Source organism: Scyliorhinus canicula, chromosome 3, assembly GCF_902713615.1.
Source record: "Scyliorhinus canicula chromosome 3, sScyCan1.1, whole genome shotgun sequence".
NCBI lineage: Eukaryota > Metazoa > Chordata > Chondrichthyes > Carcharhiniformes > Scyliorhinidae > Scyliorhinus > Scyliorhinus canicula.
This window is the reverse complement of record NC_052148.1, coordinates 70588624-70601652: the sequence shown is the minus strand read 5'-3', so window position 1 is coordinate 70601652 and position 13029 is coordinate 70588624. Positions and strand designations below refer to the sequence as shown.

The window sequence follows — 13029 nt, the reverse complement described above, 5'->3', positions numbered from 1 at the left end:
ATGGTGATCAATTTCTGAGGGAGACAAATTGAGGAGAATACTCCATAAACTTTCACAGCTGATAGAGTCAAAGGCTTTCTTGAAGTCACAGAAGGTTTTGTGCAATGGTTCATGATGTTCTTAGCACTTTTCTTAAACTTGCCGTGCTGTGAAAATCATGCCTGTGGTGCACTTCGATGGGCATAAACTACACTGCGATTCTGGAAGGGTTTCTAGACCACTGGGAGGAGATGACTGAGGAGGATCTTGCAATTATCTTTCTGTGGCAGATAGCATAGAGACTCCTGTAGTTATCGCAATTCGATTTCTCTCCCTTCTTGAATGTAGTCATAGAATCCCTTAGATCCCTTAACATGTGCTCTTCCCAGATGGGAAGATAACGGGTTGTGTTACCATATAGGAGGGTATCTTCACCATGTTTCAGATTTTCAGCAGGGAATTCCATCTGATTTTGGGGCAAAATTCAGGGCGAAAAAAGTCATCATCTCCAACGTGCCAGCATAGCCTTTAGCTGACGGAGGAAAATAGTATTTGAGGGCTGCACTGATCCTCACGTTCCTATATAATAGACAAGCTGCAGCAGGCACATCAAAGCACTGGAGAAGCACTACCAGAAATGCCTTTGCATCGGGTTCCTATAGTTGCTCGGAATAAGCAGATTACACAGCATCCTCAACCAGCCTGTGCTTGCAAAACCCAAAACAAAATGTCTTTGTTGTAAGATGTGATTCCACAATCAGACAGCACTTGCTGAACAATCCTGAAGGCGCTAGTGGCTATACTAACAACCAATTTAAGATAATCAATCAAGCTTCTAACATGCCTTATTCACGCTTATTAGAAGCAACATGCATTTATAGGCAGGAACCTGTTCTCGGCAAACAAAAGCAATATATTCAAGCGTTGCACCTTTTTTGAATTACCTGGGAGCTTGATGAGCCAAAGTTCCCCGTTGTTTTCTCCATGACGACACCGTGGCCAATCAGAGTTGACTTGTCAACCAATCAGCACCCTTTTCGCCTATGATATAAATTGTTGTGACCATTTGAAATTTGGCATTCTTACGTTCTGGTGAGTGCAAGTCGATAAGCTTCAGCAACATCTATAGGTATTTTGGAATGAAAATGATAAACCAGTGAATCCGTCTACATTTTAAAACAAAAGCTAAGTGGCCAAGTGTATGTAAGTCATTCATTGAGATGATCTGCAGAGGGCAGCAGTCACCATGTTTTAAATCTTTGCAGTATAATCAAAACTTTACTTTCTTATGTTTTCTATCAATACCTTACTAGTTAAATTTAAAAAAAGATAGTTTCCTGCATCCTGTGGCTCCTAACGTCATGTGATATTTTATTTTATGAACCTGGTTCAGGAACTTGAATTAATGCCTTGTTTTACTTGAAATGTTATTTCCAGACTCGAGAGAGACATTTTGACTGGTTTATTGTCATTATATGTTCCCTTTATTCTTAAATATAGTGTGTCAGATAAAAAATTAGCTGTTATTTTGGCAGGTTAAGTGTTGCTTGGAGAGAATGCCCACAGAGACTGGCAGATAATTTCACAATAGCAATAACCTTTGCTTGATTGAAGAATTTTGATTGAAGTGATTATTTTCAGGGTACTTGAGGGACAGAGAAGTGAGGAGCGTGTGTATGCTGCACAATGTCCTTGAAAAATGTGACAGTGCTGCTGTGGAAAACATAAAAAGGCTTATACGTTCAAAACAAGCTTTGCAAACAACCACAAACCATTTGTGAGACCCTATAGAATTAACATTTGGGTTTGATTTAGTTCTCATGAGTCAGATTTGACAGCTAACAAATGGCTGGCCTTTTTGGTCAAGTTATTAGCCCTCCGTCAAAATAGTCTGAGATTACATTCGTTTGGAAGAAGTTGAATTGACTATAAAATTTAAGTTTGAGTACAGCAGTCTTGCGTATCGGCATTGAGCCAACCAATAGCTCAGTGATTCACATTGCTCCTATTTGGAAAGTCTGGAGTCTCATTGGAGCTAGTTCTACAAGCCACATTTCTTTTTTTAAGTATATTTAGAGTACCAAATTCAGTTTTTCCAATAAATGGGCAATTTAGTGTGGCCAATCCACCTACTCTGCACATCTTTGTGTTGTCTGGGCGAAACCCACTCAAACACAGGGAGAATGTGCAAACTCCACACGGACAGTGACCCAGAGCCTGGATCAAACCTGGGACCTCGGTGCTGTGAGACAGCAGTGCTAACCACTGCACCACCATGCTGCCCTACTAGCCTAATTTTTGATAGGATTTGATTTTCCTCCTTGGCTGAAGGTTGACTCCTAATTTTTGGAGGTTTTCCACACGTGTACACTCCAGTCAGTTGAAGTTAAATTTGGTGAATTACTGAAGTGTTCATAACTGCTTTATGCTCTCAGCTGTAAGGTGGAAGCAAACAGCAAATGAGAAAGTATACAATTTTGCAACAGAACCATGACTGACCACTGAAGCCAGACAGGTTTGTTCTATTTGCTGTTATGTTTATTTGCTTGTTTATCCCGAGTGAATTTGGTGGACCTGGATGGTGTTAAGTTTCTTGAGTGTTATTGGAGTTGCACTCATTCAGACAACTGGAGAGTATTCCATCAGAGTCGTGACTTTTGCCTTGTAGATGGTGGACAATCATTGTGGAGTCAGATTTCCCAGCTTCTGACCTGCTGTTGTAGCCACAGTATTTATATTGCTCGTACTGTTCCGTTTCTCGTCAATGGTAGCTCTCAGAATATTGATAGTGGGGGATTCAATGATAATGTCATTGAATGGTTTGGATGAGATAGTTAGATTCAGTCTTGTTGGAGATGGTCATTGAGAGGCACTTGTATAACCTGAATATTACTTGTCACATAACAGTCCAAACATGAATGTTGTCCAGGTCTTGCTGCATTTGGACATGGACTGGTTTAGTATCTGAGGAGTTGCAAATGGCACTGAACGTTGCGACAATCAGCAGTGGACATCCCCATGTCAGAGTGTATGATCAAGGGAAGGCTATTAATGAAGCAGCTGAAGAGGTTGGGTTGAAGCTGTCAGGACACTGGAAGAGTTTCTTAATTTTCTTCAGACTGTACAGTAAGAATGTTTATAACAACTCCATCACACCCCTGCTACAAAGTATAGTGCAATGATAGGGTGCTGCAGTGCTGTATTGGTTAAACATCTCTTGTGACAGCACAGCTGATCTCTGTAGAGATCTTTGCATATTGGCAGGGACTTCATGAACAGTCTGATAACAGCAGTGTGATGCCCCTGTTTCAAAAGACTATTTGCATTTCTGTAACCCATCCTGTGACCGTTACTTGATATTATTTGAAGAGCAAGTAGTTCTCCCAGCATTTGTGCCAATATTCCTTCCTCAGCTGAGCATTATAACAGATTTACTACTCATTTATCTCCCTCATAAATTGGTTGCAGGCTTTGCCGACATAGCAACACTGACTGTACTTCAAAATTATTTTATTAGTGTTTAATGCTTTGGGATGTCATGAGGATATGTAAAGTGCCGATTAAATATGACTTATTTTTCTTTTATTAAAAAACATACAGAATTCTTTTTAGTACCCTGAAACATAATCAAATCAGAAATCAACCATTTACCAGTCATTGAAAGCCCCCAGCTGCAATACTATAGACTATTAAGTAAACTTTACAGCTGCATGGAGCTGCCATATTCTTCCTTTTTAAAAATGTGTACATGTGATGTTTCTGGCAAGAGTAGCTGAAATTGCCCATCCCAAATTTACCTTGAGAAGATGATGGTTGTGAGCGATTTTCGGAAACTGCAGCACCCGTGCTGTGCACATATTCCTTAGCACTGTTAGATAGCAAGTTCCAAGGTTTTGACTCAATGATGGTGAAGACCAGAAAACAATACATTTCCAAGTCAGGATGGTGTATAAATTGCATAGGAACTTGGAAATGTTGCCTTTACCATGCACCTGCTTCCCTTATCCTCCAAGGCAATAGATATGGGGGTTTTGGAGGAGTCTGCCGAAGAATCCTTGGTGAATTGCTGTTGTGCATCTTACAAATGGTGGACACTCCAACCATTGGTTGAAGCAGTGTTTGTTTAATGTGGTGTCGATCAGGTGATCTGATCTCTGCAGTCATGTCACATCCAGTCGTGAATAATAGTGGACAATTACACAACTAACTGGAGAAGGTGGCTCCATAATATTCCTATTCTCGATGACGGGGAGCCCAGTACATCAGTATAAAGATCAGGCTGAAGCGTTTGCAGACATCTTCAGCCAGAAGTGCCGTGGATGATGCCAGTCACAGATGCCAGTCTTCAGCTAATCTATTCAGTCCATGTGATATTAAGAAAAGGCTGAAGGTACTGGATACTGTAAGGCCTTGGGCCCTGAAAAATTCTGGCAATAGTACTGAAGACATGTGCTCTTGAACTAGCTGCACCCTGAGCCGAGCTGTTCAAGTATAGTGTCAACACTGGAATCTACCCAGAATGTGGACGTTTTCCCGGGTACGTCCTGTGCACAAGAAACAGGACAAATCCAACCCGACCAATTACCGCCCCATCAGAAGGAAGCGGTCAACAATAACCTGCAAATGGACGCTTTTTGGTTTCTGCCAGGGTCATTCAACTCCTGACCTCATTACAGCTTTGGCTGCCCCTGACATCACAAGGCAGCATTTGACCGAGTGTGTCATCAAGGAGGCCCAGCATAGCTGGCATCAATGGGAATCCAAGGAAAACTCTTCACTGGTTGGGGTTATACTGAGTACAAAGAAATATGGTTGTTTCTGTTGGAGGTCAATCATCTTAACTAGCCCCAGGACATCACTGCAGGAGTTCCTCAGAATAGTGTCTTGTGCCCAACTATCTTCAGCCACTTTCTCAATACCTTCCTTCCATCATAAAATCAGAGGTGTGGATGTTCACTGAAGATTTAACAATGTCCAGCACCAGTACTACTACTCCGATACTGTCTATATGCAGTAAGATCTGTACAACATTCAGGCTTGGGCTGTTAATTGACATGTACCATTCGCGCCGCACTTGCCAGGCAATGGCCAGCTCCAACAAGAGGGAATCTAACCATCAGCTCATGACATGCAATGGCATTAGCATTGCTGAATCCCTGCTATCCACATCCTGAATGTTACCATTGCCCAAAAGCTGAACTGAGCTAGCCATCTAAATATTGTGGCTATTAGAGCAGGTCAGAGGCTGGGCATACAGTGGTGAGTAGCTCACCACCTTACGCCCAAAAGCCATCTGCGAGGCACAAGTGAGGAGTGTGATGGAATTGTGTCTACTTACCTGAATGAGTGCAACTCCAATAATACTCAAGGTCAACACCATACAGGACAAAGCAGCCTGCTTGATTGGTACCCCATCCACTACCTTCAACATTCACTCCCTCCACCATTGACACCCACTGGCAGCAGTGTGTACTATTTACAAGATGCAGTTCAGAAACTTACTAAGACTCCTTTGACACCACCTTCCAAACCTGGGATCTCTACTATCTGGAAGAACAAGGGCAGCAGAGACATGGGAACACCAACATCTGCAAGTTCTCCTCCAAGCCACACAACATCCTGACTTGCAAATATATCACTATTCCTTCACTGTTGCTGGGGCACTGGGGCTGATTTAGCACACTGGGCTAAATCGTTGGCTTTTAAAGCAGACCAAGGCAGGCCAGCAGCACGGTTCAATTCCCGTACCAGCCTCCCCAAACAGGCACTGGAATGTGGCGACTAGGGGCTCTTCACAGTGACTTCATTGAAGCCTACTCGTGACAATAAGCGATTTTTCATTTCCATTTCACAATCCTGGAACTCCATCCCTAACAGCACTGTGGGTGTATTAACATGAGCAGTAGTTCAAAAAGATGGTTCACTGTCACCTTTTTAAGGGAAAATTGGGCTGAGAAGTAGAAATGCTGACCTAACCATGGCTCCATCCTGTGCAATAATAAAACAGGCTGCTGTTTTACAGCAGTAAAGCAGAAATATTGTCAGTACCCATGGCCTTCACTGTATCTGTACCATAGCTGTTTCTTAATATCACATGGCTGAAGACTTGCATCTGCATTAGTGGTTTACCAGGATGAGACTAAGTTGAATTATACACTCGGCACCTCTGGCTGAAGATGGTTTGTGATGCTTGAGGCTGGTCTTTTTCATCACTTGCTGGGATGCACCATCATTGATGGGAAAGTGCTCATGGAGCCAACTCCTCCTCATGTTAGTTGTTTAATTTTCTGCCACCATTCATGACTGGATGTAGCAAGACTGCAGAGCTTTGATTTGATAGGATCCCTTGGCTGTGGCATTGCTCGGTGATGTGCACATGCTGATGAGAGAGTGAGGATATGGTTTGCCCATGAGGGTGCAGATTGTTGTGGAATACAATCCTGTGGTACCCACTGCCTCCTGGATGACAATTTTTGAGCTCTTATATTATTTCTGAATCTATCCCATATAGCCTGGTTGTGGTGTCACCCAACATAATGAAGGGTGTCCTGAGTGTAAATGTGGAGCCTGATCTCCAAAAGGAATGTGTGGTGGCCAATTTGACCATTTCATGGACAGTTGTAGGTGACAAGTAGATTGGTGAGGATGAAGTCATGTAGGTTTTTCCATCACATAACCTCCCACATCTACTGCCCTTGTTCTTCGAGGGGGTAGAGGTTGCTGGTTTGCAAGGTGTTGTTGAAGGAGCCTTGGCAAGCTGGTACAGTGCATCTTGTAGATGGCACACAGCTACCATTGTGGTAGAGGGAATTAATACTTAAGATGGTGGATTGGGTGCTAACTATGCAGGCTGCTTTGTCCTGGATTGTGATTTTTGGCTTATTCCATGTGGCATTCAGCATGGAGGAAAATTAATTCATTAGTTGTAGAGCAGTAGGTAGTAATCAACATCCGGTTTTGTTGCCCATGTTTGACCTGATGCCATTAGACTACATGGGATTTGAAGTTAATGTTGAGGACTTCTGGGACACTCTTCCCCCATATACCAAGTGCCACAACCTCTAATAGGTTTGTCCTGCAGTGAGGCAGGGCATTCTTGGGGATTATGATGGAGGAATCTGTAAGTTGGTTGATAGATATGATTTTTGTGAGTATGACTGTCAGGCTTTTGCTTGATTAACATATGTGACAGACTTCTCAATTTTGGTTCAAGTGCCCAGCTGTCAATGAGAAGGATTTTGCAGGATGACTGGGTTGGATGTTCTCCTTTTCATTTCCAAATCCAATGCCAAGATCCATGCTAAGTCGCCAATCTAGTTTGATTCTTATCATAATTTGTTGTCGCGGTTTGATGCAATTGAGTGGCTTGCTCGGCCTTTTCGGAAGGCAGTTAAGTGTCAATCGCTTGTAGTTAATACAGGTTTCCTTCCCCAAAAGATATTAGTAAACCAGTTTTGTTTTTATGATGACCATGGTTACCATATTGCTTTTTATTTCAGATTCATTTAACTAAATTCAAATGCATAACATAGCCACCATGTTGTTGTACCCTGAGAAGTTCCTCTGTCAAAGTATGATCACTTTTTTTATCTGGTTGCAAACAAATGTTTCAGTTTAAAAACTATTTATCCATATGTAAAATGAACACTGCATGAATTATGTTGTGCCAGTAAATTTAAGCAACTTGTAAACCATCAGGGCATAGTTCATGTGTTTTGCATCCCTGTTCGTTCATTGTATAATTGGTTTTATTACAGAAATTTGCATTGAGCAAATGCAAAATAAAATGCAATGTAAGTACAGTTTCTGGATGTCTGGATGGTCCTGGATGTTAGCACTTTATTTTCATTTTAAAGTCATGACGTATCGGAAATCATTGCCTAGATGAAATTTACATTTTCTAAATCTATAAAATTCCTGGAACCATTCCTAATTTGTTTATTTGCCAAGTTTGAGTGCTGTACTATGATTTGTAAAACCGTTTTATGTTGAATAAAGTTTCTGCCCTCTTGAGCACTGCTTTTCTGTTTTGAAAGGAAAATACTTGCTTTCTAATGTCAGTGAAATAGCAGTGTGTGTTTTATTTTTTTCTCAATATTGAGTTATTTCCTTTGACCCACTTTGTACCTTTGCAACAGCAGTATAGAAAATGCCAGGAACTCCTGAGTGTTTACCAGAAGTATCTGTCTGAACAGAAAGAAAAATCGAACCAGTCCTCGCCTGAGTTCAGCAACAATAGGCAAATGGTAAGTCCCAAACTTCTCAGGTTGATTGGATGGAATAATTGAATAATTGTGGGCAGTACAGATATCTGTGAACTGAAGATCTAAATGTACATTTGCACCCGCAGAAGGTAAACATATCTGATCAACGAGAATTTTATGGACATTCTGCTTGAGATAATAATTATGTTTCTGCTGTGCTAGACTCATCTGCGGGTCAAGGAAGCATGAGGAAATGCTATTCCGGGCTCCCCTCTGAGGACGTGAACAGCAAAGTACATTGCTCTGGAGGTCAGGAGAAATAGGTGTCCAGATTATTGTTAACAAAAGCCTCTTTTCATAAAACAATTGATATCAGAGTTCCCACGTAAATCTAGTTGTAATTCAACCAAGACTTATAGAATTGGTGAGGGGTACCTGATGCAGAGTTTTGCCAGTACCGTAACTGGGAGAAGAATTATTTTCTGAAAGCAAATAAATTTTATACACATGCAAAAGTAAAACACTGCAGGGAATGGGACTCTAAAATTTTATTTCAAACTTGACATAAATATTGGAGAGATTAACATTCAGGATGCAAGAATGCTTACTTTAATACAAATGCTAGTTTAAGCTTGCTAAACTTGTGCATATACCATGTAAAGTGATCTGAGTTTTATTATATTTGGCTAATCACAACAAAACATGTTATTTGAAGGGCAATTATATTATTTTGCTCCGTTGCTATGGCATTTTGCATGTATGGTATGCCACATAAATATTAACTGATTTTAATGTGGCAAAAATATTAATCGTGTTTTATCCAATTCAGTACAATATTAATTTATATATAAAAGTCCTTCACACTTGGCATATCACACGTGCACATTTCTGTGCCACATGTCCAAAATGAAATTTGCTTGTTTATCTGACTTTGGGGAGGGGCTGTGTTTTTGTAGGCTGCTCAAATTTTCATGGAAGCTTACATTGGAGCAAAAAATTGCTTTCTGTTTAACCTCAGATTTGCCTTGAGACCTACATTTCTGCAATAATTACCAACTTAAAATTAAAATGATTCAGTGTGGAACCAGGAAATTTAAGAGAAGTTGGTGAAAGGGTAGGAAACATTTGGTACTTCTTGGAGGAATTATGTTAAGGTGTGAGGCAGGGTTAAGGTCATCAACAGTACAAGAGAAAAAACTAAAGGCTTACCATGAACCAAACAGGAGGGTGCAGTAAATGAATAAATTGCAAAGTGTTAATGTCCCAAGTTCTTTACTCATATATGAAATGGGCTTCTGTGTTGAATATTGTTGCAAAAGCACTGTTGCCATTCAAGCAACTTGTGTTATGATCCCAGTTGATGTTACAACTGGACGGGAAGGTTCCAGAATGGAACCCTGGCTCAAAATACCATAAATTTTATTTTATTTTTTTGAAAACGTTGATGAACAGAGTCACAGGACTGCCAATTGGTTTTAACGACTGGAAACAAAAGCATTTATTAAACATAAGTTGAGTACAATACAACACTCCTTCACTCCCACTTATCTACACAAATGGAGGTAGGTTTTAAGAATAACACGGGTTATAAAATATATTTTATGCCATAATGTTCTCAGTAAATACACAGTCCCTGTAAATCAATATGTCAACTGTGATCAGACACACCCCATTCTGAAACCAAGTGGCAGATATCACCTTTATCGAACCTCTGTGGATTTCTCCTCAAATGCTCCCCCCCAGATGATTATTACACTGTGAACCAACTGGACTCTAGGCTTCCACATGAGTGTTCTCAAACTCCACTCTCGAAAAGACATGCCTTAGAATCTTCTCTGAAACAACAGTTTCTCTCGGCTGTTTTCAGCAAGGATTAATTTCCAGGATTTCCAACTCTCCTTTCAGTATTCCTCTGTCTTGAATTGCCATGCGTATTCAAGCTTCAGCACAATATCTCCGGTACTCAACCATGCCAATATAACACTACTGCTTCACAGGCTGTATTAAGATGTTACCAAACTTTTGATTTACATCTGCGTTTGGTTCCTCACTTTAAATCTGGTTACTACAGCTGTCTCTTTAACTCAGAGCCTTTTCTCTGCCTTTTACTTGAAGTCCAATGAACAGTACCTTGTTCAAATTCCAGTTTATTTTGTCCTTTTGACTTCAGTCTTCTTAGACCTTTTCATTCACTGCTTTACGGAACTCGCTGTTCTTTAGTTTCTGGAACTTGCTTCCTCCCATTACTTCATTGTCCTGCTTTTGCTTCTGGCAGAGCTGTGGGAGCTGTTTTCTCTCTAGCTGCTAAGCTCCTATTACCTTGGGTGCAGTTTAAAACTAACTGAAAGGTGACCCCTGGTTGTTAAGCAACAGCTCCAGTATTTCTTCAGACTGTTTGCTTTTCAGGTCATAAACTCTCAAATCACAATGCAGACACAGTTTGAAAGGAAACTAGACCCCCCATACATGCAAACACCTATATTTAATATGAATCTAACTAAAGTTTTAACCCTTTTTAAAATTCCTTCATCAGAGTTACAAAGCCAAAGCTCAGAGTGGACAGGCGCAAACCCCTAATCCAGCTCCTGCCTGCTCCAAAAATCAATTCAAATGGAATCTAATTCATGGTCCCCACAAGGGAGACCTACCATATCCAGGCATTACACCAGACCTCATGCTCAATCTTAGCCAAAAGGCCAAGAAGCGATGAGTTTTAACCCTTCCTCACATAGAAACACAAAGTTAAACTCATTTAAATCTATACCTTATATTGAATATCCAACAATACAAACATAGATCACTTAAAACTACCTCTGCTTCCTGACACTTGGAAGATGCAAATGTGACTAGGTTTGTGGGGAAATGTAGTGTCTTTGTGGATGAATACATCGAAACATACTTAGAAAATAGAAGCAGGAAGAGGCTATTCAGCCCTTCAAGCCTGCTCCACAATTCATTATGATCATGGCTGACCATCAAGTTCAGTACCCTGATCCTGCCTTCCACCCCATATCCCTGGATCCCCAAAGCCCCAAGAGCTATACCTAATGGAGTTTAATCCAGACAAGTGTGAGGTAAACCACTTTGGAAGGTCCAATGCATGTAGGAATTGCATAAAATTGTAGAACTCTTGCGAGTACTGACAGGCAGAGAGATCTGGATGTGCATGTCCACCGATCACTGAAAGTGGCAACACATGTGGATAAGGTGGTCAAGAAGGCATATGGCATGCTGGCCTTCATCAGTCGGGGCATTGAATATAAAAATTGGCAAGTTATGGTGCAGCTGTACGCTACCAGAAGGATGTGGATGCTTTGGAGAGGGTACAGAAGCGGTTTACTCGGATGTTGCCTGGTATGGAGGGGAGCTATGAGGAGAGGTTAGATAAACTCGGTGTTTTTTCACTGGAACGACGGAGATTGAGAGGTGACCTGATAAGAGGTCTACAAGATTATGAGTGGCATGGACAGAGTGGATAGTCAGATGCTCTTTCCTAGAGTAGGAGAGTGAAGTACTGGGGGCATTGGTTTACAGTGCGTGGGTAAGTTTAGAACTGATGTGCAAGGCAAGTTTTTTACACAGGGTGGTAAATATATGGAATGTGCTGCCTGGGGAAGTGGTGGGAGCAGGTACGATAGCAGCATTTAAGGGACATCTAGACAAATATCTGAATAGAGTGGGAATGGAAGAATACAGACTCTGTAAGTACATACGTTTTAGTTGCGGCAGGTACCATGATCGGTGCATGATTGGAGGGTCGAAGATCCTGTTCCTGTGCTGTATTGTTCCTTGTTCCAATTCCTTCTAGAAATTACAAACTGTTTCCACCTCAAGTACTTTTTCAACCGCAGAACATTCAGGTACAAAATCTTAATGCTAGTCATTTTAACAGTCCTTGTCCTGTCCCTACTATTTTTTACAGTGTCATTATCTGATACAGGACTGTGGTTTCTCTGCCTATCACTTTTCGTATTCTCCTTGCTGTGTTTTCCCCCTGCTCTGAATCCTTAGATAGGTTCCCATCCTCCAGCCATATTAGTTTAAACCCTCCTCAGCTGCTCTAGCAAGTACTACCCCCCCCCCCCCCCCCCCAAAAGGACATCAGTCCCGGTCCTGCCCAGGTGTCCGTGTCCAGTTTGTACTGGCCCCACCTCCCCAGAACTGATCCCAATGCCCCAGGAATCCCTGAAACCCTCCCCCTCACACGTGTGTTGAGATGTGCCAAATGGTTTTTTACTCATCGTCCCCGGACTTCAACCTTTCCTATTTATCTATCTTCTGATCTTGTAAACTGTTCAAAATTTTAAAAAATACTTTTGGGATTAATTTTAAAACTAAATGCCATTGATGTGACAACTTAAGTGTGTGCTACTTTGTGAAAACCTATTCTTTCCTGGTGCTTTTTTAATTTCAGTGTGCCATTGTGAAAACATGCCAGAGGGCTAAGAGAAATACATATTTGTTGTTTCACGTTGATGAAGAGAGAAGGTAAAATAACATCTTGAGACCACACATGTATAAAGAGAAATTAGAATTCAGCTCTTGGTGAGTCAGGTGATTGTGAGTTTGAGGCTGATACTTCGTTAAGCTTCGTCAAGGGGAGTTCATGCCCGACAAATCTGTTAGAATTGTTTGAGGAGATAATAAGGAAGTTGGACAAAGAGCCAGTGGACGTGATCTATTTGGATTTCCAGAAGGCCTTTGAGAAGGTGTCGTATAGGAGGCTGCTAAATAACATAACAGCCCATGGTGTTATGGGTAAGGTACTGGTATGGATAGAGGATTGGTTGACTTGCAGAGGCAGACAGTGTGGATTAAGGTGTATTTTTCAGAATGGCAGCTGGTG

At 41.2% G+C, this 13029-nt stretch overlaps 1 protein-coding gene across 1 annotated transcript in view; it reads left to right on the top strand.

Moving 5' to 3' along the window:
• Nucleotides 1-13029, top strand: part of kiaa1328 (KIAA1328 ortholog) — a 248031-nt gene that overhangs the window by 83390 nt on the left and 151612 nt on the right. The window contains 1 exon segment of the mRNA XM_038790679.1: nucleotides 8107-8225. Within this exon segment, the coding sequence (XP_038646607.1) occupies nucleotides 8107-8225 (119 nt within the window).